The sequence below is a fragment of the Colossoma macropomum genome, unplaced genomic scaffold (genome assembly GCF_904425465.1).
Source record: "Colossoma macropomum unplaced genomic scaffold, Colossoma_macropomum, whole genome shotgun sequence".
Classification (NCBI taxonomy): domain Eukaryota; kingdom Metazoa; phylum Chordata; class Actinopteri; order Characiformes; family Serrasalmidae; genus Colossoma; species Colossoma macropomum.
In genome coordinates, this window is record NW_023494800.1 from 29051992 (window position 1) to 29077413 (window position 25422).

The 25422-nt window shown below is 42.8% G+C and overlaps 1 protein-coding gene across 1 annotated transcript; it reads right to left on the reverse strand.

Moving 5' to 3' along the window:
* dipk1b (divergent protein kinase domain 1B) lies at positions 1-24004 on the reverse strand. The gene is made up of 5 exons (XM_036587487.1): positions 23422-24004; positions 17206-17340; positions 13934-14041; positions 12130-12306; positions 1-5098 (listed from the first exon to the last, which is right to left on the reverse strand). Exons 1-5 carry the CDS (start codon positions 23485-23487, stop codon positions 4286-4288), a joined length of 1299 nt encoding a protein of 432 aa, XP_036443380.1. The 5' UTR covers positions 23488-24004; the 3' UTR covers positions 1-4285.
* Positions 24005-25422: the final 1418 nt, after the last annotated feature.

Sequence of the window (25422 nt, forward strand, 5' to 3'; positions counted from 1 at the left end):
TCCAGTTCAGATAGTTTATTCCTAACAGAGCGATGGAGGCTCCTGATAGAGGATGAGTGGGGGACATGGAGGTCAATGTGGCTCATTTGGGGTACAACGATGAATAGTGCTGCTCTCTATGGTGAAACAAAAGGAACACAAAAGCATGCTTTTCAGCAGTGTGGTACCCTCCAAGGTAAAGCCGCAGTCCCCAAGAATGGGGAGCTGAACGTATTCAGATAACAAGAGCTCACATTAGGTACCTTAGTATGAACAAGGCATTAGAACGTGTTATTAAAGGAAGAGCTAGATGATAAATATACACAATTTTCCCTTTTACTCCCGGTGTGTTCATCAGCCAAGACATGTTTAATGTCTTATGTTTGCTTCCTTAGTTTTGCACTGGAGCTACGAGGCTAATAGTCGACACCCTTTAATCCAATCTTATAGAGAAAATTGTGTCAAGTCATGAAACCTAATATGCAAATTTATTTGATATTACTTAACAACCCAACATGGTTTGAGGCGAGCGTATTACGCTAAATGATGCTATATAGACTTCCATTACTCGTTAACTGCATTAGCTTCGTAGCTCCAGGGCAAAACTAAAGTAGAAATTGCTGGCCGAAAGAGACCCTCAATTTCGGTGCAGTTAGCAAGATAGCTAACCTGCCAACCAAAAACACTAAACAGTGAACATGATTTTACCTTATAATTATACAGTCATGAGAGCAGACTGCTTTACAGAGTGGCAAAAAAGTGTAGATAACTAGCATGACTGGCAGCAGTACCTAGTCAAGCAGCTAACCTAGCAGCTAGCAAGCTGGCTACCGTAAAATAAACACAAAAGAATATATAGTTATGCCATCTAACACAGCCTCCAAACTGATTGTATGTACAGCTGCCTCTCTGCTGTGTTTGTTTACAGCCAGAGAAGAAGAAATATTCATGCTCAGCCTCTGCTAACATTTGCATTTTCTCCATTTTGGATCTCCAGAGATGCTAATGAAGCTCTGCCATTACAGAGATCAGAGCAGGCAAAGCAGGTCAAGGTGTGTCAGAATTCACTATTCACTGAAGTAGAATGTGAAAATTCGCTGTGGAAGTCTGTGAATATGCTCACTGTGATGTGCTTTAGCACGTTAGTCTTAAAGTGACTGGGCCTTACTGTAGTCTTGCGGGAACAACCACGAGAAATTTTGGGCTAAATGTGGGGGAACATAGACTTATTAAGTGATAGGTGGAGATCATAGTAGGGGGCGCAAGTGCGCTCATCAACATTGGCAGACAACAAGCCTATCGTTAGCACACGTATGTAGCATAAGTTACCGGAGCTCAAAACAGACAGCAAATAGTACACAGAAAAATTGTTTCATCGTTTCATTTGCTAGCTAGCTTGTTTTGCTTGTTATTGGCAACTTTTCTGAGGGGGCAACATTTGTTAGCAGCGGATTTAGCCGCAATTGAGTACCAAAATTTCAAGTGGTCAACCGATGTGTATTCTTCATTATGAGATCATGTCTGGCCCCACAAAACTAGCCACCTGTTTCAACACAGGTTTTAAGCCCTGATCCACTTAGCCTTGGGGGAATCTCTCCGACACCGTTCTGTTACTTTATTAGCTCAGGTGAAGTTTCTTAGATGAGCTCTGAGGGGGTGAGGGGCCGAGTGAATAGATGTGTTGACTTCAGCACCAGAACTTACCCAGAAATCATTGAAATCTGATGGACGTCCCCTTTCAAACCTGAAAACAGTGTCAGATAAAGCTGTTTGTATACAGTGAACTACTTTAAAATGCTTCACATTTCGGAACCACAACATTCAGTTTGCTGGGATTTAGGTTGCAAAGCTATTGATAAAACTTCATCACTTTGCTGGCTAGGTTGTTGTTAGCATGATTAAGGCTACATGGCTAAAAACAACAAAAAGAAAGTCTCCAGATTTATAGTCAAAGCAATTATTCACAAATTTTATGTGTTATGCTCAAACTTCTAAAAAAAATAGGTTTTGCATGGCTAGCCGATTAGCACATTGATGCTAGCCTAGCTCCTCCTCCAGCGAGTGACCATTTGTGTACCATCCGAGCGGTGAGTCAAAGTGGGCGAGGACATTTTAAACGAAGTCCTGAAGTAAACATGTCTTGGCTGATCAGCTACATTTGGGTGAGGGGGACATGATGGAGATTAGACTTTTCACAGAACTATTCCTTTAAGCACCTTGTACAGGTCTCTGAACTGAAACACAGTTCTTCAGGGGAATGCTGTGCTCCACGTCAGAGGTTAATTAGAATGTTCCTCGAGGTAAAAGAACCTTTACAGAGGCCATGCGACATGGGGAGATCTGAGAATGTGTGGTGTATGGAACTCCATGGTACGGTCACTCACATATTATCAGGTGTTCTCAACACAAAATTTAAATAAAAACACACATACAGTCGCCATTCTCTCACACCAGCTAATACGGACTTCCCTGATTGGTTGCTATGACGTCATATTTCTTCACTCGGGGTGAACACGTAGTGTTTACATGGGTAAACTACTCACTCTCACAGAAGCTCTGAGAAAGGACGGCATGTTAAAATAAACAATTAGGAATAGAAGATGGAGAAAAGAGCGCCGTCTCAATTATCACAGCAGTAACTTTACACTCATCTTACACATTCATTTTTAGACACTTTAATGCTGTTAAAATGAAACGGAATTGCACTGATTTTTCAAAATTTCTGCATAATTTAAGGAAGATGTCATTTAGAGTGGTTTGGTGTGAAATGCTCTTTTGCAGAGAGTCAGAATTGTTCACAGTGGTGGTGACAGGAACCAGACGTCCACCTCTAAAAGCTCCCTTACATAAATTTATTATATGAAATGGTTTTGAGCCTAAAACAAATTTTGGCCTAAAACAATAAATTTTTTAATTCACTCATGGTGAAGAGATTCACCAGATCTTAGAGCAAAGAAAACTTCATTTTTTCATATTTATTTTACCATCATCAACATTACACATAAAAATTCAGAAGACACGTGCAGGTTTACTGTGAATAAAATGTCAATTTTTTATAGTTATGGACATGGCCACCCCTGGTTTCTATCACCACCACTGTAAAGAAATCTCTACAATGAAACCTTTTCACACCAAACTACTTTGAAGTACATGGCAAAGGTTTATTTATGCAGAAATTTTGGAAAATTGGTGGAATTCCCCTTTGAACACAAAACCTCAAAGCAAAAACTGTGGAAAAACTACAGATCATGATTTCCCGCTAATAACTTCTCATACGTTCACACACATAAGTCCAGCATTTGCCTCTTTAGGTTAGATTCAAACAAAAAAACAAGTGCCCTAATATGGACCCTTGAGGAACCCCAACCAATGTTTTCTGTTTTATTCCAGCCCTCAAAACACCAACCTGCTGCAGACAAGTCCAGCCTTGGATTATCTGGCTCAAGTGTATCTGATAATAGAAAAGCATCTGGAAAGTTTTGGGCAATCCTGGACTGACGTTTTTCACCCAGGACCTCCTACAACTGTTTCAAAGTAGTTTCAGAGAAGGTCATTAACGTGGGTTGGTCTCTCGTGGGATGCTGTCCTTTGTGTTTCTGGGTGAGTGTAGGAACTTGCTTTTGACGTGACCTATAGTGTCAGAGAGTCCAGTCTGTGAAGGAGCTTTTCTAAAGTGCACTGCGTCATTGCAGGGGTGAGTAATGAGTGGACTGCCATGTTCGTCCTCGCCTCCAGGCTAAAAGAAGAGTACAGAAAGAGTGGGCTTTTCTGTATCTTCCTGCTTGGGGTTCAAATAACAAAGCAACCAACCGCCTTTCAATTCTGCATGACCCTCACAGGCCACCTTGCCATTGCTGCCTTGAGAAAATCTCCACTTTTTTGTGTTCACTTTTGAAAGCTGCCCTTTACATTGTTATGAATGGACCAACTGAAAATTTAAAAAACAAGATTTCTAAAACTACCACACTGGCCAGGTTGGACTTTTGGAGTCGCAATAAAGTTTGCAGTCCTGTAGGGTTACTGCAGGTTCTGTAGGGTTACAGAGATATTAGATTTTCTTACGACAGCAACGATACAACAAAATCCCCCTTTTAGTTCTGCCTGCCCCTCACAGCAATTGTTTTGTATTCCTATTAGTGAATCCCTGAGCCTCTCAGCCTGCCATACCCTTTCTCTTTTTATCAGGACTACTTGGTGAAAGACGCCATCACAGGCCACTCTGTATGTCCCATGCATTCCTATCAGAGAACTTCCTGAGCCCTTCGGCCTGCCATACTCTCCCTCCCTCTATCCATCGCTCTCCCTCTCAAGAGTACTTGGTGTCAGAGATCTTCTTCCACAGCAGTGTCTTGAGGTTGTTGAGCACGAGTGAGTGGTGCACCTCCATCTGCGAGGCCAGGCCACTGAGGGTCACACAGGTGCGCAGCTGCCTGTCCAAGTCATCCAGCAGGTCAGCCGGTGCCCCGAACAGCAAGAAGTCCCTCAGGAGGGCGCACACCTTGGCCAGATTGGGCTGTACCACCTCCGTGTTGCACTGCTTGGCAAGCCGGTCGCAGGTCGCTGTGCAGTCGCGCCCGAACGTGCAGTCAGCATTTGTCTGGCAGGTTCGGCCACGAAGGAATGCTCGAACCGCAGCCTCGGATGCCACACTGCCAAGGTCAGCTATCTTGCAATCGTAATTAGCGTTGTAGCCGACACGGCTGGGGCTCGCATCGCACATGTAGAAACTCCCGTAGGCACCGTGGAAGACTTCCTCCACAAACTCCAGCAGGCCAATGGTGATCCTAGCCCGCCGGGGCCAGGCTGGAGCCAGCCAGCGGTTCAGGGCGCCGCTTAGAGCCTCGGGGACTAGAGGCTGCAGCCAGGGCGGGACATCTAGCCTAAAGAGGGCACTGTTGGCCACATGCTCCGTGGCATACAGATGGCCGCAGAAGCCTAGCAGCCGGGGGGCGTGCTCTTTATCCTGCAGCGCCAGCATCGGCACAAACTCATCAATCTGCAACAGGGCCCAGACGGACTTGGCCTCAGCCAGGGAGACTTTACTGTCTGAGTTGACATCAGCCAGAGAGACCACTCGGGACACCAGCGAGCCCAGAGATGGCTGCTCTCCCAGACTGTCCTAGAAGCAGAAAGAGAGAGGCATTAGGGAGGCACCATTATGGAATTCCTGGGTTGATATTTTCACTCTGCATCAGTGAGTGCATTAGCAAAAAAACAGGGGCCAAGTTATCATCTGTAATTGGTGCGTTACTATTCAGTTTCTAAAAATGACAGAACTAGCTGAATGTGTTATAAAAAACTTGCTCTATGTAAGGAAATCTGTCTTGTTGGTTCAAATTTAACGGCATCCCTTAGAGTGTGCTCAGACTTTGGCAGGTTGAGTTGGATGAAAACGAGTCCTTTTGTGATTGCTCTGTTAGTGCGGTTCATTAGAACAAGTGACAATGTTGCCATCTTAACTGTGGTGCACCAAATAAGTGGACCAAGACACCCTGAGTCAGGTCAGTCTCAGTTCGCTTCAAAATCGACCTCTGGTGCAGACCAAACATCGTCTAAACGGACCAAAGACAGACCAAACATCGTCTCCTCTCTGTAGAACTTCTCTGGCTCATGGAACAGACGAGTCATGCTTGTTTGACACCTGCGAGTGTTTTATCATCTCTTCATAAGCTCTGAACCAGTAACTACAGAACAAATAGTTCGGGTTGTTGGCACGTTTGAAGTCATTATAAACTGCTCCATATACACATTCGACTGCACACATAAATTGTGTGTTAATGTGCCGAGGTTTCTTTGTTCTGTAAAAGCAGTGAGGCACTCGAAACAGGGATTTCGCCCTGCTCTGCATCGCGCAAAACCATGTAACGCTGGGAGTCTCACTGCTCTAACATCAGACAGATAAAACAAGACATGAATAAAACCAATGTGCCCAGACAGAACAGAGAATAGCATGACTCAGAAAGTTCAGTGAACGTTATTGTAAATCAGAAAATCTGCCCATGCAGTCGTGACCTTTTGCTTGCATGACTTTAATTTACATATTTTGGTTTGATGTTAAATATGTGTGAATGCAAAACAAATCAGACCTAAAACGCAACAACGAGTGCACTCAGTAATCCGATCATTATTAATCCGATCACGGATTTCTGCAGTTGTCTGGTAAGGTGTAGAAATCAAACTGAAATCTGATAGAGAGGCTGGATTTTAGCTCAGTGATCAGATTTCTCAGTGCTGTAAACTCTTACTCTGATTACTTTCGGATTTCTCAGTCTGCGCATGTGCGAAAACAGACTGCGGTACCGGAAATAAGCGAGCAGCGTCGCCGCGAGATGCAGCAACACTGAAACCAAATACATGCTTGACGAAATGAAGGATTTAAATATTCTTAATCTTCTAGTTGATGTATGTTCATATTTTCAGGTAACGTTGTGCAATGTTTTTAAAAAAAAAAAGCAGCGGCATGAAGTTTGAGTTTTACATTATGTTTATGTCACGTCTTTTTCTGTGAGTTTATTGGCTGTTTGCAAAGCAGAAATCCGATTACTGCCCGATTCATGTAGACCTGCAGTTTTCACATTATCTGATTACTCAAGTGCATCTAAATATGTTAATCAGACTACTGACAAAATCTGATTTTCTGCAGTTATCAGATTATTGAGTGCATGTAAACGCACTCAGTGTATCATTTTCTGACCAAGAAACCCAACTACAAGTATTAACACACTCTTTGACTTTTCACTGGTTTCTTAGTATCTAAATTCCTGAGTTCCTCTTCTTTGTTTACTTGCGATTCTTGTTGGCCATGCTTGTGTTTTTTGGACACTGACAGTAGATTTGCCTGTTATTACTCCATCTGTCTTTTGACCTTTGCTCTGGACTTTGACAACGTTTCTGGATTAGCATCAGTAAACAGACTTGCATCTGGCCTCCGTGCCTCACATATTACAGTTTATTTCAAATTCAGTTTGCGCAGTGATTCGCTAGATTCAACTTATACTTGAAGGGCAAGTCCACCAATATTTCAAAATTTTGCATAAGCCCATCATTACAATGTAAACAGTCATTCAGAGTGGTTTGTTGTGAAATGGTTCAGATGTCTTTGCAGTGGTGGTGATAGGAACCAGGGGTCGCCATGACTACAACACAAATATAGACATTTTATTTACTATCCAGAACCACCAGTGAACCTACACGAGTCTTCTGAGTTTATATGGAATGATGATGATGGGGAAAAAAGTGAATGCCTGAAAACCACCAGTAAACCTACATGTGCCTTCTGAGTTTTATTAACATTCCATATTAAAATATATATTTTTGGGGGAATTATTTTGCCTCAATGCTCTGCATGTACCCCTCCACCATGAATGGATTCCGAGGAGTTTGTATATGTAATGTTGATGATGGTAAAATAGTGGAAAATCTGAGTTTTAAGGCCAAAACCTTCTCAAAATTATAAAACAGTGTCTCAGTCATCAGGCAGTAAATTCATAACCATTTCATGTAGGAACTTTCTGTAAAGGAGCTTTTAGAGGTGGACGTCTGGTTCCTATCACCACCACTGTGAACAGTTCTGACGCGGTAAGTTTCTCTAGAACAGAACATTTCACACCAAACCACTCTGAACGACTCTGTTTACATCTTAACCATTTATTTATGTAGAAACTTTGAAAAATTGGTGGAAATGGGAAGGTTCTGTTGTATAAACCTCTCACGGTTTGGCCTTTGGAAGTCATGGGTGTGTAATCTCCACTGCAACATCTGGTTGGTTACTGTTGCTTGGGTAGTGGTCACTGGCTGGTCATCCTGTGCTTTCTCTGTAGTCTCTGTTTGTGTTTTGGTGTGTGCTATTGTTCTGAGAGATTAAACACGAGGTCTCAGAGTTATTTTTGGCAGGCAGTGCCTCTTCCTCTTTTTCGCCCATCCCCCCTTTTGTCTCTCCTTTCTCCCGTTCCCAATGACTTGCTCTCTCACTTCTCTCTATTATACCCATCTCGCTCCCCCCTCTATTCTTTCGCTCTATCTCTCTCTCTCTCTGGGGAGCCCGCGGGACAGCTGCATGCGCTTCTGAAAGGGTCGGCGCGTCTTTCGTTGCCTTTGCTAAAGCTGAACTCTTTCATACAGCAGCCACTTCCTCTGACAGCTTGCAAAGCGCCTTGTACACCACACGGCTGCACAAAAAATCTGCAAATTCATCCCGTGATTGCAATAATACTGCCAAACTGAACAGATACGCCGCAGACATGTAACAGATAACCACAGTACAGTGAAGGATTTTGCATTTTTCCCTTATTGAATCAACACATCAGCCAGTTACCACATCCACTTTCAGCTGATTTGTGTGTGTTGGAACAGGAAGAAACACCAGAGGCTCCTCCAGCTGTTCTCCAAGGTTCAACCTACATATAAAGCTAGCTCAATGGTGCAGCAGCTGGGGATGCAGGCTATGCGGTTTCATACAGACCCGTCAAACATCTCTGCTTCTTATATTCTCAATGCATGATTGACCAATTATGAGCTACGCCTTATTATCTTAGCACGCCAGACACATGCAGCCGTTGCAGCGTGACAGCTTTTCCTGTAACGCAGCAAAAAGCCACTCAATAGTTTGGAGTCACTTGCCAACTTCTGCCATGTGGGTAGAACATTACACACTATTCACAAAGAGGTATTTATGGTTGTTTTGGTGAATATTTCACTAATTCTGTGAACCAGATAAGTGATGATACTTAATTGGAAATATGTTTTTACATGAAAGTTATTGAGATCTCATCTCCACTTTTCCAATAAGATGAGCTCTGGATCTTAATCGGATTATAAGGTAATTCCTGATGCTCCACAGCTCATTTTAGAATCTTCTCCAGCTCATCATTCTGGACACATCTAATATCTCTTCACTTTTATTTACAGATTTAGGGTCCTGCTGATTATTTGAAGCCTGTGAAATCTGATATATGGATTTCGGCAATCTAATGTATATTTGTCACATATGGACATATATCTGACATAAACGCCAACTTACTTGAAATTGGCCATTTTCAAATATGGGACATACACTATATGGATAAACGTTTTGGGACAATCCGTCAGTGAATTCAGTGAATTCTTAATCAGTGAATTCAGGTGTTTCATTCAGTCTCATTGCCACAGGTGTATAAAATCAAGCACCTAGCCATGCAGCCTGCCTTTACACACATTAGTGAAGGAACGGGTCTAAAGAGCTCACTGAATTTGAGTCTGGTACTGTAATAGGATGGCACCACTGCAACAAATCAGTTCACAAAATTTCTTCCCTCCTAGATTTTCCATGATCAACTGTGAGTGGTATTATTGAAAAGTGAAAGTGTTGAGGAATCACAGCAACTCAGCCACAAAGCGTCAGACCACGTAAAGGTTCAAACCTCCTCTGGATCAACATCAGCACAGAAACTGCACTGGGAGATTCATGGCAGGGTTTCCATGGCTGAACAGCTGCATTACATCACCAAGCACAATGCCAAGTGTCAGATGGAGTGGTGTAAAGCGCCGCCACTGGAAACGTTTTCTGTGGAGTGACCAATCAGCTTCTCTATCGGTCAGTCTGATGGAGAGTCTGGGTTTGGCGAACGCCAGGAGAACATTACCTGCCTGACTGCACTGTGCCAGCTGTAGAGTTTGGTGGAGGAGAGATGATGATATGGGGTTGTTTTTCAGGGGTTGATCTAGAACCCTTAGTTCCAGTGAAGGGAAATCTTAATGCTTCAGCACCAAGACATTCTGGACGATTGTACACTTCCAACTTTGTGGAACAGTTTGGGGAAGAACCTTTTCTGTTCCAGCCTGACTGAGCCCCAGTGCACAAAGCAGCTCCATAAAGGCCTGGCCGGGGAGTTTGGTGTGGAAGAGCTTGACTGGGCCTCACAGAGCCCTGACCTCAACCCCATCACACACCTTTGGGATGAACTAGAACAGAGACTGTGAGCCAGACCCTCTCGTCCAACACCAGTGTCTGACCTCACAAATGCTCTTCTGGATGAATGGGCAGAAATTCCCACAGACTCTCTCCAATATCTTGTAGAAAGCTTCCCAGAAGACTGGAAGCTGTTACAGCTGCAAAGGGGGACCAACTCCATATTAATGACAATGGATTTAGAATGGGATGTCATTAAAGCTCCTATAGGTATAATGTGTAGGTGTCCCAATACTTTTGTCCATAAAGTGTATATTTCAATCACATATAAACATATACAAACATATATGTGTAACATATTTATCATTATAAGAAAACATTCATATATAGAAGAATACTTATATATGCAAGCATCTTTTGCAGCCCTTGCCCCAAGTTGTTGCTGGCATTGATTTGCACATCACTGCATTCTGTTTTTATTTACATTTTGCACGGCGTCCCAGCTTCTTTGGAAATGGAGTTATATCAGAAATATATGTATGATCCATATATTGAGCATATATGCCCAATATTTGATACTTACATATGTATTCACAACATATATTTGAAATATTTGCCCGACCTTTTACAATAAATGTACATATATGACCATATATCAGATGTCAGAATGGGAATTCTATCATTGTTGAAAACAGCGACTGCAAATGTTTGAAGCTCCACAGAGGGAAGGATGTTCTGGTGAAGACGCTGACAGAGCAGTGTTGTTTCCAAATCAAATAAATAAATAAAGAAATAGAGAACGGCATCGTTGTGGTGAACCTCACCATCGGCTGAAAACGGAAACCACAACCAACTGCGCCAAGAGAGTCACTTCATTTACAGCTTCAGTGAAATCTGCACCGTCCTGATATGAGAGTTAGGATATATTAATATTGATTTTAACTTTGCTGCTATTGTGGTTAACAGTTTGCACCCTCTTCCATTTTGTAGTAATGTTTTAGGTATAAACTTACGCTGTATGGAGGAGATGGTGACGATAAAGTTGACTTGGTTTGGTAAACGTAGGCTAATACTAAAACTCAGACCTCCACTAACACACAAAGACTCCCAATGATGCACGCTGGTTATAAGTGTTTTTGTTTAACAATTATATCATAATTGTATGAACTCGCATAACAGGCATCATCTTAGCCACATGATTGTGGCTCTAATTGAGGAAGGCAGATCAAAAAGTCCACATACAGGCCCGGTGATGACTTATTCCACTGAGCTAGCTTTACACCCTTTGTTTCGTTCAGGGTTGGAATATAATGATTAGGGATCGGCAAAATTAACGCCACTGAAAATTGTCAGAGGTGGTGCTTTTAGTTTTCGGTCGAAAAAAAAAGTTGAAAAAACAAAAGATGAAAAATGCCAAAGTTACATCAAAGTTTCAAAATTTAACACTAAACCAATAATTAACCAATAACATAACCAAAAGACGACAGTGAAAAAGAGCATTTTTATAACTAAAAATAATGGATATGATTGTCTTGAACAGGTTTGTTGAGGACCCTGTATTTTGTCGCTGCATGCTGTAATAATTTTAGTGAGTTTATTTTATATTAACTCTTTTTATTTCTCAGTTTTGTCCAACTGCAAGTAGATTTTATCAACATAAAGTGTATTCTCTTCATTTGTACTTTGTATGTTTAGTAGTTTTACTCAAAAGCACAAATAAAACAGCAATTTATTTTCCTATTTTCCATTTCAGTTTTCTTGACTTTTGTTTTCGGGCAGGAATTTTCATCTCAGTGCATCACTTCTGATAACTACCCGTATTTATAGTAGTTGCATAGTTTCATAAACATTACATGCATTTTTCCATTTTGTCACGACCACTAAACATGATCTTTGCTTAGCGAATAATGTTGCTTATTTGCTGGTAACAAGCTTTCTGTCTAGCTAGCTAACTGAGGATATTTTAACAGCGGCTTTTGCTAACATTCAGCCTTCTGTTATCGCCATCTGCGCTCTAGGTAGCTGCTAATCTAACTACTAATCTTTCTAACTAGTGGAATTATCACATATCTTGGATGCGATTTTTTTGGAGAATCTCTCAAGTTACAGAATTTATGTTTCACGCAACTCACAACCTGAGACTTGCATAAAAGCTTCACTGCGGTAAAGCTAGCCTGCATTTTCGCGCAGCTCGGAGGACTCGGTCAGTTCTAAATAACAACAAAAACAACCCATTCTGAAAGAGGAAGAGCTGACGGAGAGACCTTGAGGAAAGAGTGCAGCATCTCTCTGAACTCGTCCATGGAGGTGCCGCGGGTGGGTTTGTCGTACAGGCTGGCGTCGCGCTTCGGGAGAGAGTTGGGACCACCGTCTCCTCTCAGAGCGTCCTCGATCCCGCACTTCACTATTACAGCTTTCTCCTTCCACACAGCGCTGTACACCTGCAACACAGACACACCCACTCGCAGAGCTGGAGACGCAGCCATGAACGTGTGGGGCTCCACTACTGAAGAAAACGCAGAGTTACTGCGCAGCTTAAGCAGCTACTAGACGCTCACTAACGTGCTGCCCAAACGTTACTATGGTATTTTAGGTGTTCGATATTTGTTATGCTGTCCCAGTTGGTTGCTAGATGTTTGCTGTGGTATCTCAGGCGGTTGTTAGGGCTTTGCAAGGCAGTTGCAATGGTGTTCTAGGTGCTTGCTATGGTATGCTGGATGGTTGCTAGATGGTTGCTGTAGTATACCAAGTGGTTGCTAGGGTGTTTCTAGGCAGTTGCCATGGTAACTAAGGTGGTTGTAAGGGCTTAGCTAAGCAGTTGCAATGGTATCCTAGGTTGTTGCTAGGGTACACTGAATGGTTGCTAGCCATTTGCCATCGTAACCCAGGTGGTTGCTAGGATTTTGCAAGACAGTTGGAATGGTGTCCTAGGTGGTTGCTATGGTGTGCTGGATGGTAGCTAGATGGTTGCTGTGGTATCCAAAGTGGTTGCTAGGGTGTTCCTAGGCAGTTGCCATGGTAACTAAGGTGGATGTAAGGGCTTTGCTAGGCAGTTGCAATGGTGTCCTAGGTTGTTGCTAGGGTACACTGAATGGTTGCTAGTCAGTTGCCATGGTAACCCAGGTGGTTGCTAGGGTTTTGCAAGACAGTTGCAATGGTGTCCTAGGTGGTTGCTATGGTGTGCTGGATGGTTGCTGTGGTATCTCAGGTGGTTGTTAGGGTGTTGCTAGGCAGTTGCCATGGTAACTAAGGTGGTTGTAAGGGCTTTGCAAGGCAGTTGCAATGGTGTTTTAGGTGCTTGCTATGGTATGCTGGATGGTTGCTAGATAGTTGCTGTGGTATCCCAAGTGGTTGCTAGGGTGTTGCCATGGTAACTAAGGTGGTTGTAAGGGCTTTGCTAGGCAGTTGCAATGGTGTCCTAGGTTGTTGCTAGGGTACACTGAATGGTTGCTAGTCAGTTGCCATGGTAACCCAGGTGGTTGCTAGGGTTTTGCAAGACAGTTGCAATAGTGTCCTAGGTGGTTGCTATGGTGTGCTGGATGGTTGCTGTGGTATCCCAAGTGGTTGCTAGGGTGTTGTTAGGCAGTTGCTATGGTAACCCAGGTGGTTGTTAGGATGTGCTAGGCAGTTACCATGGTATTCCTTTTAGATGCTTGAGTGTTGCTAGTGTATCATCTTTCTGTAAGCTGAGTGCACAAAGTTTTGCATTTGGCAATTTTTCATAACTGTACAAAAACTATACATCCAATCAAAAAAACTGTACACAAGCACAAAATTCCCAATGAGACTGAACACTCCGGAGTCAGAATGGTGTTGATATCTCGGAAAAACTGCGAACTGTGAACAAAAATAATTTTAAAATGTAGGATATGGGAGTGTAGGGACTGGGAGTGTATGGGACTGTAGATGTATATAAAAAAGGCCTGAGCAGCAAGAATAAGTCTAATATCCAGATGCCTCATACTGGCAAAGCAGTGGTTAAATCTGTTAAAACAAGAGAATCTAAATACAGTAAAAATTATATTATATAAAGATCTTGTGGCATTTTGGTTTATATCATTTATATACCTGGTGCGCAGGTGACGTTGAGAGGCAGCGCTGCAGAGTGAGAGTTTTCTCCTCGCACAGAGATTTACAGACGGAGCCAGAGATGATCCCCCTCCGGTAGTGCTCACACTGACACACACACACACACACACACACACACACACATATATATATATTAAAGGGGTGTGTGAACCAACTATAGGTTATAATAACCGTACAAATAGATAAATAAAGGCTAAACAATGAAAAAAAAACATAATTTGATTTTCTGTGGGCCTTTCACTTTAACTCTGACATGTAAAGCTGGAGGAAAACCCGCACCAGCCAGAGCAGCAGTGTTCAGGTTTATTTTCCATTAAACAGCTGTCATCACCCATATTCACCAGTTCATTGTAGAGAATTCTTTACAGTGGTGGTGATAGGAACCAGGGGTCGCCATGACTACAACACATATAAAACACATATATAAATATAGACATTTTATTTACTATCCAGAACCACCAGTGAACCTACACGAGTCTTCTGAGTTTATATGGAATGTTGATGATGGAAAATAGTGGAAAATCTGGAATAATAAGTTTTCTTTGGGGACTATTTTGCCTCACAGCGCCCTGCATGTATCCCTCCACCATGAATGGAGTTTAAGGCCAAAATCTTCTCAAAACAACTGTAAAACAGTGTCTCAGTCATCAGGCAGTGAATTCATAACCATTTCATGTAGTAACTTTCTGTGAGGGAGCTTTTAGAGGTGGACGTCTGGTTCCTATCACCAAAACTATGAACAGTTCTGACTCGGTCAATTTCTCTCGAATGGAGCGTTTCACACCAAACCACTCTGAACGACTCTGTTTACATCTTAAACTATTGAATCATGCGGACATTTTGTACTAATTTTTCCAAACTTTTTTGTGACTGTTGCCAATTTTACTCGATATTTGCCATTTCTATCAAATGTTTTTTTTCCATACATCAAATTAGGCATAAAAATGTGCCATTATTAGTACGCTCAACATTTTCTTCCTATACCCCCTCTCTCTCTCTCTATGCCTCTCTCCCGCCCCCCCCCCTCTCTCTTAGTCTCTCTGAGCATGTTGTGTTCATTGATTATGTCATTAGCTCTTAACGAGTGTTGTTATCTCCTGCCTGCAGTTACAATAGTATCTCCTCATGATGTATTACAGCAGCCTCATCCACACAGTGTGTTTTGGCTGGTAAAGCGGTTCGTTTTACGAAGGCTGAGAATCTGAGCGGTGCTGGTTTCCTACAGCTTTATTCATTTCTCATCAGGGGTCAGCACAAGGTCTGCACGAAAGACAGGTTCATCTATATAAAGATCATAGTAATGACTAGATACAGACTTTGGCCTTTGGTAGAGATGCATTGTGGGTCTTGTACTGCAGGAACTTACAATAAATATGTAAAGTAGCAGTCATAGTGGGTTCAGATTAGGCCCATATCCAGGTTCATTTTTGATTGTCTGGACAGCAAACAACCAGATGAAGTCTGATTTTTGCAAGTGGGATCCAACAATATCTGGAGATAGTTTGAAATGTGATTCCAATCTGGTTTTTACAGGTGTGTCTCAGACCGAACGCTCTGGCTACTTAAATTCTGATCTTTTCAAATCCAACCTGAGCCACTTTGTGTTCAGACTGCAGGCAAATTGAATTGATTCTCAAATCAGATCTTTTGAGATGACTGTCCACATGTTTATTTGCAAGTTCTCGAATCGGATTTCGGATTTGTGTGTTCAGACGTCACCAGCATGTCTGCATGGGCTGCCATGGTAACGATGTAGGCATCAGTAACTCCATAGCTACACTGGTGATGTGGATTTCAAACACGGATGCAGGAGAGATGGAGGAGCATCATCTCCCCTCCAGACTCTTCAGAACTCTCTTCATAATCATGAGTCTTTGGAGCTCTTCTTGAATTCCAGCACTTCATCACTCTGGATTTGATTGTCACTGTTTGTCGCGTTGCGAGTGACGCAAAAGACACTTTGAAATCTGATTTGAGCATTCAGAGCATTCACACTGAGAGGCATCTGTAAAAATCAGATTGGAATCGCATTTCAAACCAGCTCCAAATGTGGTTTTTGATCCAATCTGCAGAAATCAGATTTCATGTGATTTTTTGCAGTCCAAACCATCAAAAAGCAATCTGGATACAGATACGCCAAAAATTGGATTTGGGCTGTAGCCGTAGATCGGATACGCATCCAATCCTGGCCATGCCTCCTTAATGAGAACGCTCAAGTTGGAATTAATGCCTTTTCTCCCTGCGCATTCGCCATCATTCAGCTTTACCAAGGCAGCAGCGTCTAACCTGAAGTGCCAGTAAACGGTGCAAAATCAACGCATCTGACCCTTTTTCACCTTCGTCTTCCTCTCATAATGAATCTGAGCTAATTATCTTCGCGAGGAAAGCTTGTTCTGCTGGTAGTTGGTCTGTTGTTCGTGATTTTAGTATACGTTCACATTACCAGGCTGAAGTGGCACAAATCCGATTTTTTGCCCTAATGTGACTCAGATCTGATGTTTTCAGGGCTGTGTGGACACAAATCTGATCTTTTCAAATCCACTTTCATATGTGGTCCTAGATCAGATACATATCCAATTCATGGCCATGTGACCTTAATGTGACGCTCAGATCTTAATTAAAGTGCTTTTTTCCTCAATATGCGTGCACCATCATTCAGCGTTACCATGGCAGCAGCGCCGAACAGAAGTTAAAGCCTGTAAACGGTGGAAAAGCAGCTCATCTCACCTTTTTCTCCTTCGTCTCGCTCTAATAATGAAGCTGAGAGCTGATCAGAGTTAATTATCTTCTCAGCGAAGCTCGTTCTGCTCGTTAGTTTGTGCTGATGATGAACGTGATTCACTCACGTGACGTTACTGAGTAGGATGAGCTCATAAGGGTCATTTCAGGACGCCGGTTCGTCACATTAATGACAGATTTGAGTCACTTACCTAAACGAGTGTGAACCATCGTGTCAGAAAGATCGGATTTGAGCAAAAAATCAGATTTGGGCGATGATTGCAATGTGAACGCAGCCTTATTGATTAGTGTATGCAGGTTCGTTCACATTAACCTACACTTACCTACACGAGTGTGAACCATCAAATTAAAAAGATCAGATCTGAGCAAAAATCTGAATTGAGCAATGAGACTTACAATGTGAACACAGCCAAAATCCACCCCTGCATAATATGAGCATGGTTTACGGAAAGATGTGCATGATGGGAGATGTAGTGCATTCGATCATGACAAGCAGGATTAACAACACTTACGATGAGCATGGTGCAGACATGGCCTCTGCAGAGCTCGGAGTAGGAGGAGTACTGCACGTAGATGACCCAGCTGGCCACCAACACGCCCAACCACACCACCACCAGGTACTTCACCTTCACTGCAGGCAGACGGGACTGAACGAGGAGGAGAGAGATCGAAAGAAAGAGGAAGAGAGAGATGAGAAAAAGAAGTGTGAGGTTAAAAGGAGAAGTCACACCATGAAAAAGACAGACACTTAATCACACATGGAAAAACTGAGTGACTTGGGCTGTGTTTACAGTTGGAGTTGGGTTCTCCTGGTCCAGACCGACGCTATTTCATATTAGTTCTGGTTCTATTAGCGTTCACACTGACACATTTCACTTCGACCAAAAGATGTAAACAAAAGTTAATATTACAAGTGACTGGGAGGATTTTATGATGACCATTTGGCAACAATAATCACAATAATATCCACCAAACTAGCCACGTTACATTTTGGCCTAACTGAGCTTGTGGGCATGTTGGAAAATGGCCATGTACACTCTTAAAAAACAGGGTTCTTCAAGGGTTCTTTAGTAAAGGCAGGGCAATGAGATCCATATTGGACCTTGAATTGTTCTTTGCATGGTGAAATGGTTCTTCAGATTGATATTTAGAACCTTTTCAAAAATGGTTCTATATTGGGCCAAAAAGTTTCTTCTATTGTAACAATAGAAGAACCATTTTTTGGTGCTATATAGAACCACACACAACACATTCTCCCTCAGTCTGAAGAGCTATTTTACCATGCAAAGAATAATCTAAGCATGAAATGGTCCTATATTCTTAAAGGGTTCTATATAGAACCATGAACACTTACGGTTCTTTGCATCAGGAAAGGGTTCATCAGGAAAATGTGTATGAATGTGCTGTAGACGGTTCTACATAGAACCTTTTTGAAAAGGGTTTTATTGTTACAAGCTTGACATTGTGACAACAGAAGAACGTTTTTGGGTGCTGTATAGAACCCTTTTCAAAAAGGTTCTATACAGAGCCATATACAACATGTTCTTCATCAGTCAGAAGAACATGTTCCTGATGCAAAGAACCATTTAAGCATGAAATGGTCTTGTATACACTCTTAAAAAGATGATCTTCAAGGGTTCTTTTGTAAAGAAAATGGTTTTTTGCAGAACGATGAACGCTCAAAGAACCCTTTGCATGATTAAAGAGTTCTTTGCATTATGAAAGCGTTCTTCAGATTGATGAAGAATGTGCATAAATGTGCTACAAACGGTTCAATGTAGAACCTTTTTGAAAAGCGTTCTATATGGCACTAAAAAGGGTTCTTCTATTGCTACTTGACATCGTAACAACAGAAGTACACTTTTGGGTGCTATGTAGAACCATATACAGTACATTCTCCATCAATCTGAAGAACAATTTCATGATGCAAAGAACCATTTAATCATGCAAAGGGTTCTTTGAGTGTTCATGGTTCTGTGTAGAGTCACTGACTTTGGTGGCATCCCGTCTGTAGCGTCCAGTGTGGTGGGCAGTCACCCTTAGAGTTCTATTGCTTTTTGGAGGGTTTTACAAACATCCAATTTGACTAAGACGCCGATTCGCAGCACAGCGGAGGTAGAACTCAGTCCAGCTTGGGTCAAGAGTTCAAGTGCGAGAGGCCAGCACTTGGTGAGTATGTATGTGCCACCTCACGCATGGTCAGCATATCTGATTACTGACTACAGACAACAGAGGCCAGATATCGAAATACAATCGGTCAGTGTAAGAACACGAGCACTCGGTTTAAAGTGACGTTTCCAGTGCAGCGTTTTGTAAACATGTTCATGTATAATGAAACAGTGGAGTCAATACATTGTTTTGGTTACAACACCGACTGGCCACTTCATTAAGTCCACCTCCTTGTATCTACACTCAACTCCACTGACCATATAGTTTAACTCTATAGTTCTGCAGTTACAGACTGTAGTCCATCTGTTTCTCTGCACCCTGTTCTTCAGTGGTCAGGACCCCCACAGGACCCCCACAGAGCAGGTACTATTTGGGTGGTGGATCATTCTCAGCACTGCAGTAACACTGACGTGGTGGTGGTGTGTTAGTGTGTGTTGCGCTGGTACGAGTGGATCAGACACAGCAGTGCTGCTGGAGTTTTTAAACACTGTGTCCACTCACTGTCCACTCTATTAGATGCTCCTACCTTGTCAGTCCACCTTGTAGATGTAAAGTCAGAGACGATAGCTCATCTGCTGCTGCACTTTGTGTTGGTCATCCTCTAGTCCTTCATCAGTGGTCACAGGACGCTGCCCACAGGACGCTGTTGGCTGGATATTTTTGGTTGTTTTTCCATTTTTGGAGGTGTTTAAAAACTCCAGCAGCACTGCTGTGTCTGATCCACTCAGACCAGCACAACACACACTAACACACCACCACCACGTCAGTGTTACTGCAGTGCTGAGAATGACCCACCACCCAAATAGTACCTGCTCTGTGGTGGTCTTGTGTATTATGTCAAGCTCTAAACTGAATCACATCACTGCCAAATTTTTAAATCCTTCTGAAGCTCTGACAGGTTAGAGCTGTCCAGCCATTGTCCATCCACAGCAGCTCTGGGTTTTCCCTGCTCTAATGAGTCATATCATTAGCCAGAAGCCCTTCTGGAGCTCAGTCAGATGTGCTGGAGCAGGAAGACCCAAACCTGTGCAGTGCAGGTCGGCCTCAGCTGAGAAAAACAGCAGGAGACACAACGTTTCCCAGTGAGGGTTCACTACAAACCAGGGCTGGAGTTGGTCTGGTCTGCAAACTTAAATGAATACACCAGCGTTTCTCAAGCGAATCCATCTCTGCTGCATCTGCTGAAGCACCTGCACACTGGCTGCTACTGAACGTGTGTTTTGGGTCAATCATAGGCTACAAACACAGCAGGTAGCGAGTAGGTTGGAGTTAGTAGTGGGCAGCATGGCCAAAAATGTATATCATATCATGATTTCTGAGAGTTTCGAGATACATATCACAGTATATTGTTTAGTGTATAAATAGTTTTTCAAATAAAATCATTTTATTTGCTTAAATAAGACTGTTTTTTGTAGATTACTGATGGTTATTCTTCTGCACTTTAATAAGAATCGTATTTAACAACAGAAGTGAAGCTAAAGCTAAACATTTTTACTGGGCAAAATAGTAAAAACAGAACTGGAAAAATATATAGACAGATGTCATAACTGCTTTCTCAAGCCGCTGCTCTCTTAGGCTAGCTTTGCATGGAAAAACGTACATGCAACTAGTTGCATGTTGCGAGTTGCCTGCAATATCATTTCTGCTCTGAGCAACCTGGCCGCTACACAAAGCAGCTTAAAAATACAAAAGTTGCATGCAACACATTTCATTACTCCAAACTAGCAGCTCCTATTTCTTTCTTGCAAAAGTCACCCATGAGGTGTAATTTATATATTTGCAGTATTTTTTAATCTTCATATATTTTTTTACTGCTGTTACTGCCGTTCTTTTTTTCTATATCCATATATCTATGTTTTCTTTATCTATCTAGGCTTAGTTATAACATATTTGAGTTTTTATCTGTTGTGTGTATATTCAGCCTTTGAAAATGAATGTTTAAGCCTTTACGGTTCTAGCCTACTTGGTTCCTCTCTCATTCTCATCCCAATTGAATCTGAGCTCTGTGTAAAATGCAAAATTAAGGTCATAAAAAGATGAGAAAATGATTTCAGAACCATTGGCCAACAGAGGAATTAGACCTCCGCATTTAACCCATCCGTGCAGTGAAACACCACATACACACGAGTGAACACACACACTAGGGGGCAGTGAGCACACTTGCCCAGGGCTATCCACAGCGCCCAGGGAGCAGATGGGGGTTAGGTGCCTTGCTCAAGGTCACTTCAGTCACGTACTGTCAGCTCAGGGGATCGAACCAGGTCACAAGGCTGGTTCCCTGACCTCCAGCTCACAACTGCCTAATGATGATAGCAGCTAAAGAAGAATAAACGGTGGCACAAGCAGCCGTGTAAACAGCTGTTAGCGTTAGCTGGCTAGTGTGTTACAGAAACACTGGCTTCAAGAAACTTGAAAATGAAAAACTGTCAATCTTAGGTCAATCAATCCTTTTCAACCCTGAACTGACCACCTTCTGTTTTACTTCCTTCTCCATTGATCTGGTGAAATCAATCGTCTGAGAGCATTTTGTGCAACCTGATCGCTTGATGCATTATCTGCAATTTGACTGGCTGTTAAACACTTGCAACTGTTGCGGCTGAGTTTCAAGTGAGCTGCAGGGCCCTTTAAGTTGTGCAACTCAAGTGCAATTTAGTTACATGTAGGTTTCAGGCAACTATAGTTGCATTAAAGTTTCACCATTTGAAGCCAGCCTGAGCTTTAAAACTTACAGGCAACTAGTTGCATGTTGTGAGTTGTCTGCAACATCATTTCAGTGCAGCTTGACAGCTCTGTGCAACCTGGCAGCCATTTCAAAATGGTTCTGTATAGAACTATGAACACTCACGAATCTGAAGAACACTTTAACCATGCAAAGGGTTCTTTGCATCATAAAATGATTCTTCAGATGGGCAGAGAATTTGCTGTAGATGGTTCTGTACAGAACCATTTTAAACAGTGTTCTATACAGCACCAAAAAGGTTCTTCTATTATGACAATCTTGACATTGTAACAGCAGAAGAACGCTTTTTAGTGCTATATAGAACCCATTTCAAAATGGTTCTATATAGAATCAACTACAGCACATTCTCTATCAATCTGAAGAACCATTTCACCATGCAAAGAATGGTTCTACAGAGAACCAATTTCTTTACTAAAGAACCTCTGAAGAGCTTTTTTACGAGTGTAAGTCTTTCTGGACAATTCCTATTGGTCCATTCAGCATGGAACTTTGACACAATGTAAAGGGCAGCTGGCACATTGGACAATGGTCATGTACACTCTTGAAAAGGATGGTTCTCCAAGGGTTCTTTAGCAAGGCAACAGTTGTATTTAGAACCATGAGTTCTAACCATGAGGCCTCCATGATAACTATATCTGCCTATTCACCCTACAGCAGTTTAGCCCCGCCCACTCACACTGAAGTTATAAGGAGTGTTTTTGCCTGGACTCTTTTTTTGAATGAGGCACAGCCAATCAGGACAGAGCTCATTTACATATCGTCGGTTTTGGGGCCTCCAAAAAGGTAATTTTACAGGAGAAGGAATTAAAGGACTGTGACTTTTAATGGAAGACAATGGAACATATTCTTATTCTACACACTTTAAAAAGAGGGTTCTTCATGGGTTCTTTGGTAAAGAAAAAGTTCTACATAGAACCACGAACACTCAAAGAACCCTTTGCATGTTTAAAGGGTTCTTTGCATCATGAAAGGGTTCTTCAGATTGATGAAGAATATGCTGTAGATGGTTCTATATAGAACCATTTTGAAATGGGTTCTATATAGCACTAAAAAGCGTTCTTCTGCTGTTACAATGTCAAGATTGTCATAATAGAAGAACCTTTTTGGTGCTGTATAGAACACTGTTTAAAATGGTTCTGTACAGAACCATCTACAGCAAATGCATAATGGGCACAATGGTCATGTACACTCTTTTGAAAAAGATGGTTCTTCAAGGGTTCTTTAGTAAGGCGGTTTCATTTAAATGCTTCTTCAGATTGATGGAGAATGTGTTGTTGAAAATGGTTCCACATAGCACTAAAAAGTGTTCTTCTATTGTAATGATGTCAAGCTTGTAACACTAGCAGAACCTTTTTTTGGTGCTAAGTAGAACCATAAACAACACATTCTCCATCAATCTGAAAAACCATTTCACCAAAGAACCATTTAAGCATACAAACTGTGCTGTATAGAATTCAGGGTTCTAAACAGAACCATTGCCTTTACTAAAGAACCCTTGAAGAACCATCTTTTGAAGAGCGCAGAAATGACTTTTGACTGTTTTTGGTACATAAAAACAATTTTTTTTTTACATGAAAAGGGTTCTTTGTATGTTCATGGTTCTACACAGAATCGTTTTCATAGAACCATTGAAGAACCATTTTTAAGAGCGCTGATCCAAGAGCTCACAGGGAAGCATCTTAAACCAGATTTTAAAAGACAACACAGGCTATTTGTGTTCACACTGATCTGAATAAATCAGATGTGTTTAGATCAGTAAATAACGGATAAGAATTCGGATTCGTATCCTGTAATGTGAACGGGTTGTGATGTAGCCCACCTGCAGGCCCTTGGAGAGCGGGCAGAAGAGCACCAGGTGCATGAGCCTCCGCAGGTTCCGCGGCATCTTCACGGCGGTTTCAGTGCGGTTTCCGCGGGCCGCGCGCGCTCTCTCATCGCCTCCTCCGTGTCACGCGGTACGGCATCTCGGTACCGTTACTCAGCCGACTGTGTGCTCGGTTTAAAGGGAAGTCGGGGAGGGGGAAGGGAGCGAGCGAGGGCCGTTCAGCGCGTGCTCGTCTCCGCTACAGCGTGATGGAAAAGCTCGCGTTGTTTTTCGGTGCTCCACGTGCACGCGCGTTGCAGAATCTTCAGAACCGTGCGCGCCGGATCACCGGATTAGCGGGACGGTGGTGAGCTCGCGAGCGCTCGAAGTCAAGGACAAAAGCGCGCGCGACATTGCCAGCCAGCCGGCGACGGCAAAGCGCGAGCTCGCGGATGCTGCGCGGGTTTTGCGGGCTTTATATCCTCGTGTGTTTCAAGATCCGTTAGCTCAGCGCGTGCCGTGACTCCGGTACGAGCATCCTGTCTCAGGGCGCGCGAGCACTCCTCGGTACCGTGTGTGTGTGTGTGTGTGTTTCTGCCTCGCTGGGATTCGACAGAGTTTAAAGGGGAGGGGGCGGAGACCAGGCAGACTCTGCACTGAGAGTTTTACACCGCCGACAGAAAAACAGAACCAACGCTTCCTTTCTTAAAGGGACATCCAAGAAAGAAAGAGAGGGAGAGAGAGAGATAAGAAGGAGAGATGGGAGAGAGAGGAGAGACAAAGATAGAGAAATAAGAAAGAGTGGTGGAAAGTGGAGAGAGAGAAGAGAAAAGAGAGAGAAAGGGAGAAAAAAGGAGAGTGAGGGGAAAGAGAGAGAAAAATAAGAAAGGGGGGGAAGGGAGAGAGAGAGAGAGAAAATAGAGAGAAAAGAGAGGGAAAGGGAGAAAAGAGAGGGAAAGGGAGAAAAAAGAAGAAGAGTGAGGGGAGAGAGAAAAATAAGAAAGAGGAGAGAGAGAGAGAGAAGGAGGGGAGAGAGGAGAGAGAGAGAGAGAAAGTGGAGAGAGAGAAGAGCTAAAAATAAAAAAGAAGGAGAGCGATGGGAGAGAAACAGGGAGAAGGGAGAAAAATGAGAAAGAGAGGGAGAGAGTGAAAAGAGAAACAGAAGAGAAAGAGGGAGAGAGAGAAACAGACAAGAGTGAGAGATAAAAGAAGAGAAAGAAAGGGAGAGAGAAAAGAGGGAGAGAAACTGATAAGGAAGATGGAGAGAGAGAAACAGGGAGAAGGGAGTGAGAGATGAAAAAGAGGAGAGGAAGAAAAGAGAAAGAGAAAAAAGAAAGAGAGAGCGACAAAAGGAAGAAAAGAGAGAAGAGAGAGAGAGGGAAGAAAAAGAGAGAAAACTGTGGAAACTTGCGGGGTGATCCTGGAGCAGTGGAATCGTATTCTGTGGAGTGATGAATCAGCTTGTCTATCGGTCAGTCTGATGGACGAGTCTGGGTTTGGCGAATGCCAGGAATACGTTACCTGCCTGACTGCACTGTGCCAGCTGTACAGTTTAGTGGAGGAGAGATGATGATATGGGGTTGTTTTTCAGGGGTTGGTCTAGAACCCTTAGTTCCAGTGAAGGGAAATCTTAATGCTTCAGCACCAAGACATTTTGGACAATTGTACACTTCCAGCTTTGTGGAACAGTTTGGGGAAGAACCTTTCCTGTTCCAGCCTGACTGAGCCCCAGTGCACAAAGCAGCTCCATAAAGGCCTGACTGGGTGAGTTTGGTGTGGAAGAACTTGACTGGCCCTCACAGAGCCCTGACCTCAACCCCATCACACACCTTTGAGATGAACTAGAACAGAGACTGTGAGCCAGACCCTCTCGTCCAACATCAGTGTCTGACATCACAAATGCTCTTCTGGATGAATGGGCAGAAATTCCCACAGACTCTCTCCAACATCTGTAGAAGCTTCCCAGAAGAGTGGAAGCTGTTAGAGCTGCAAAGGGGGACCAACTCCTCCTCTGCA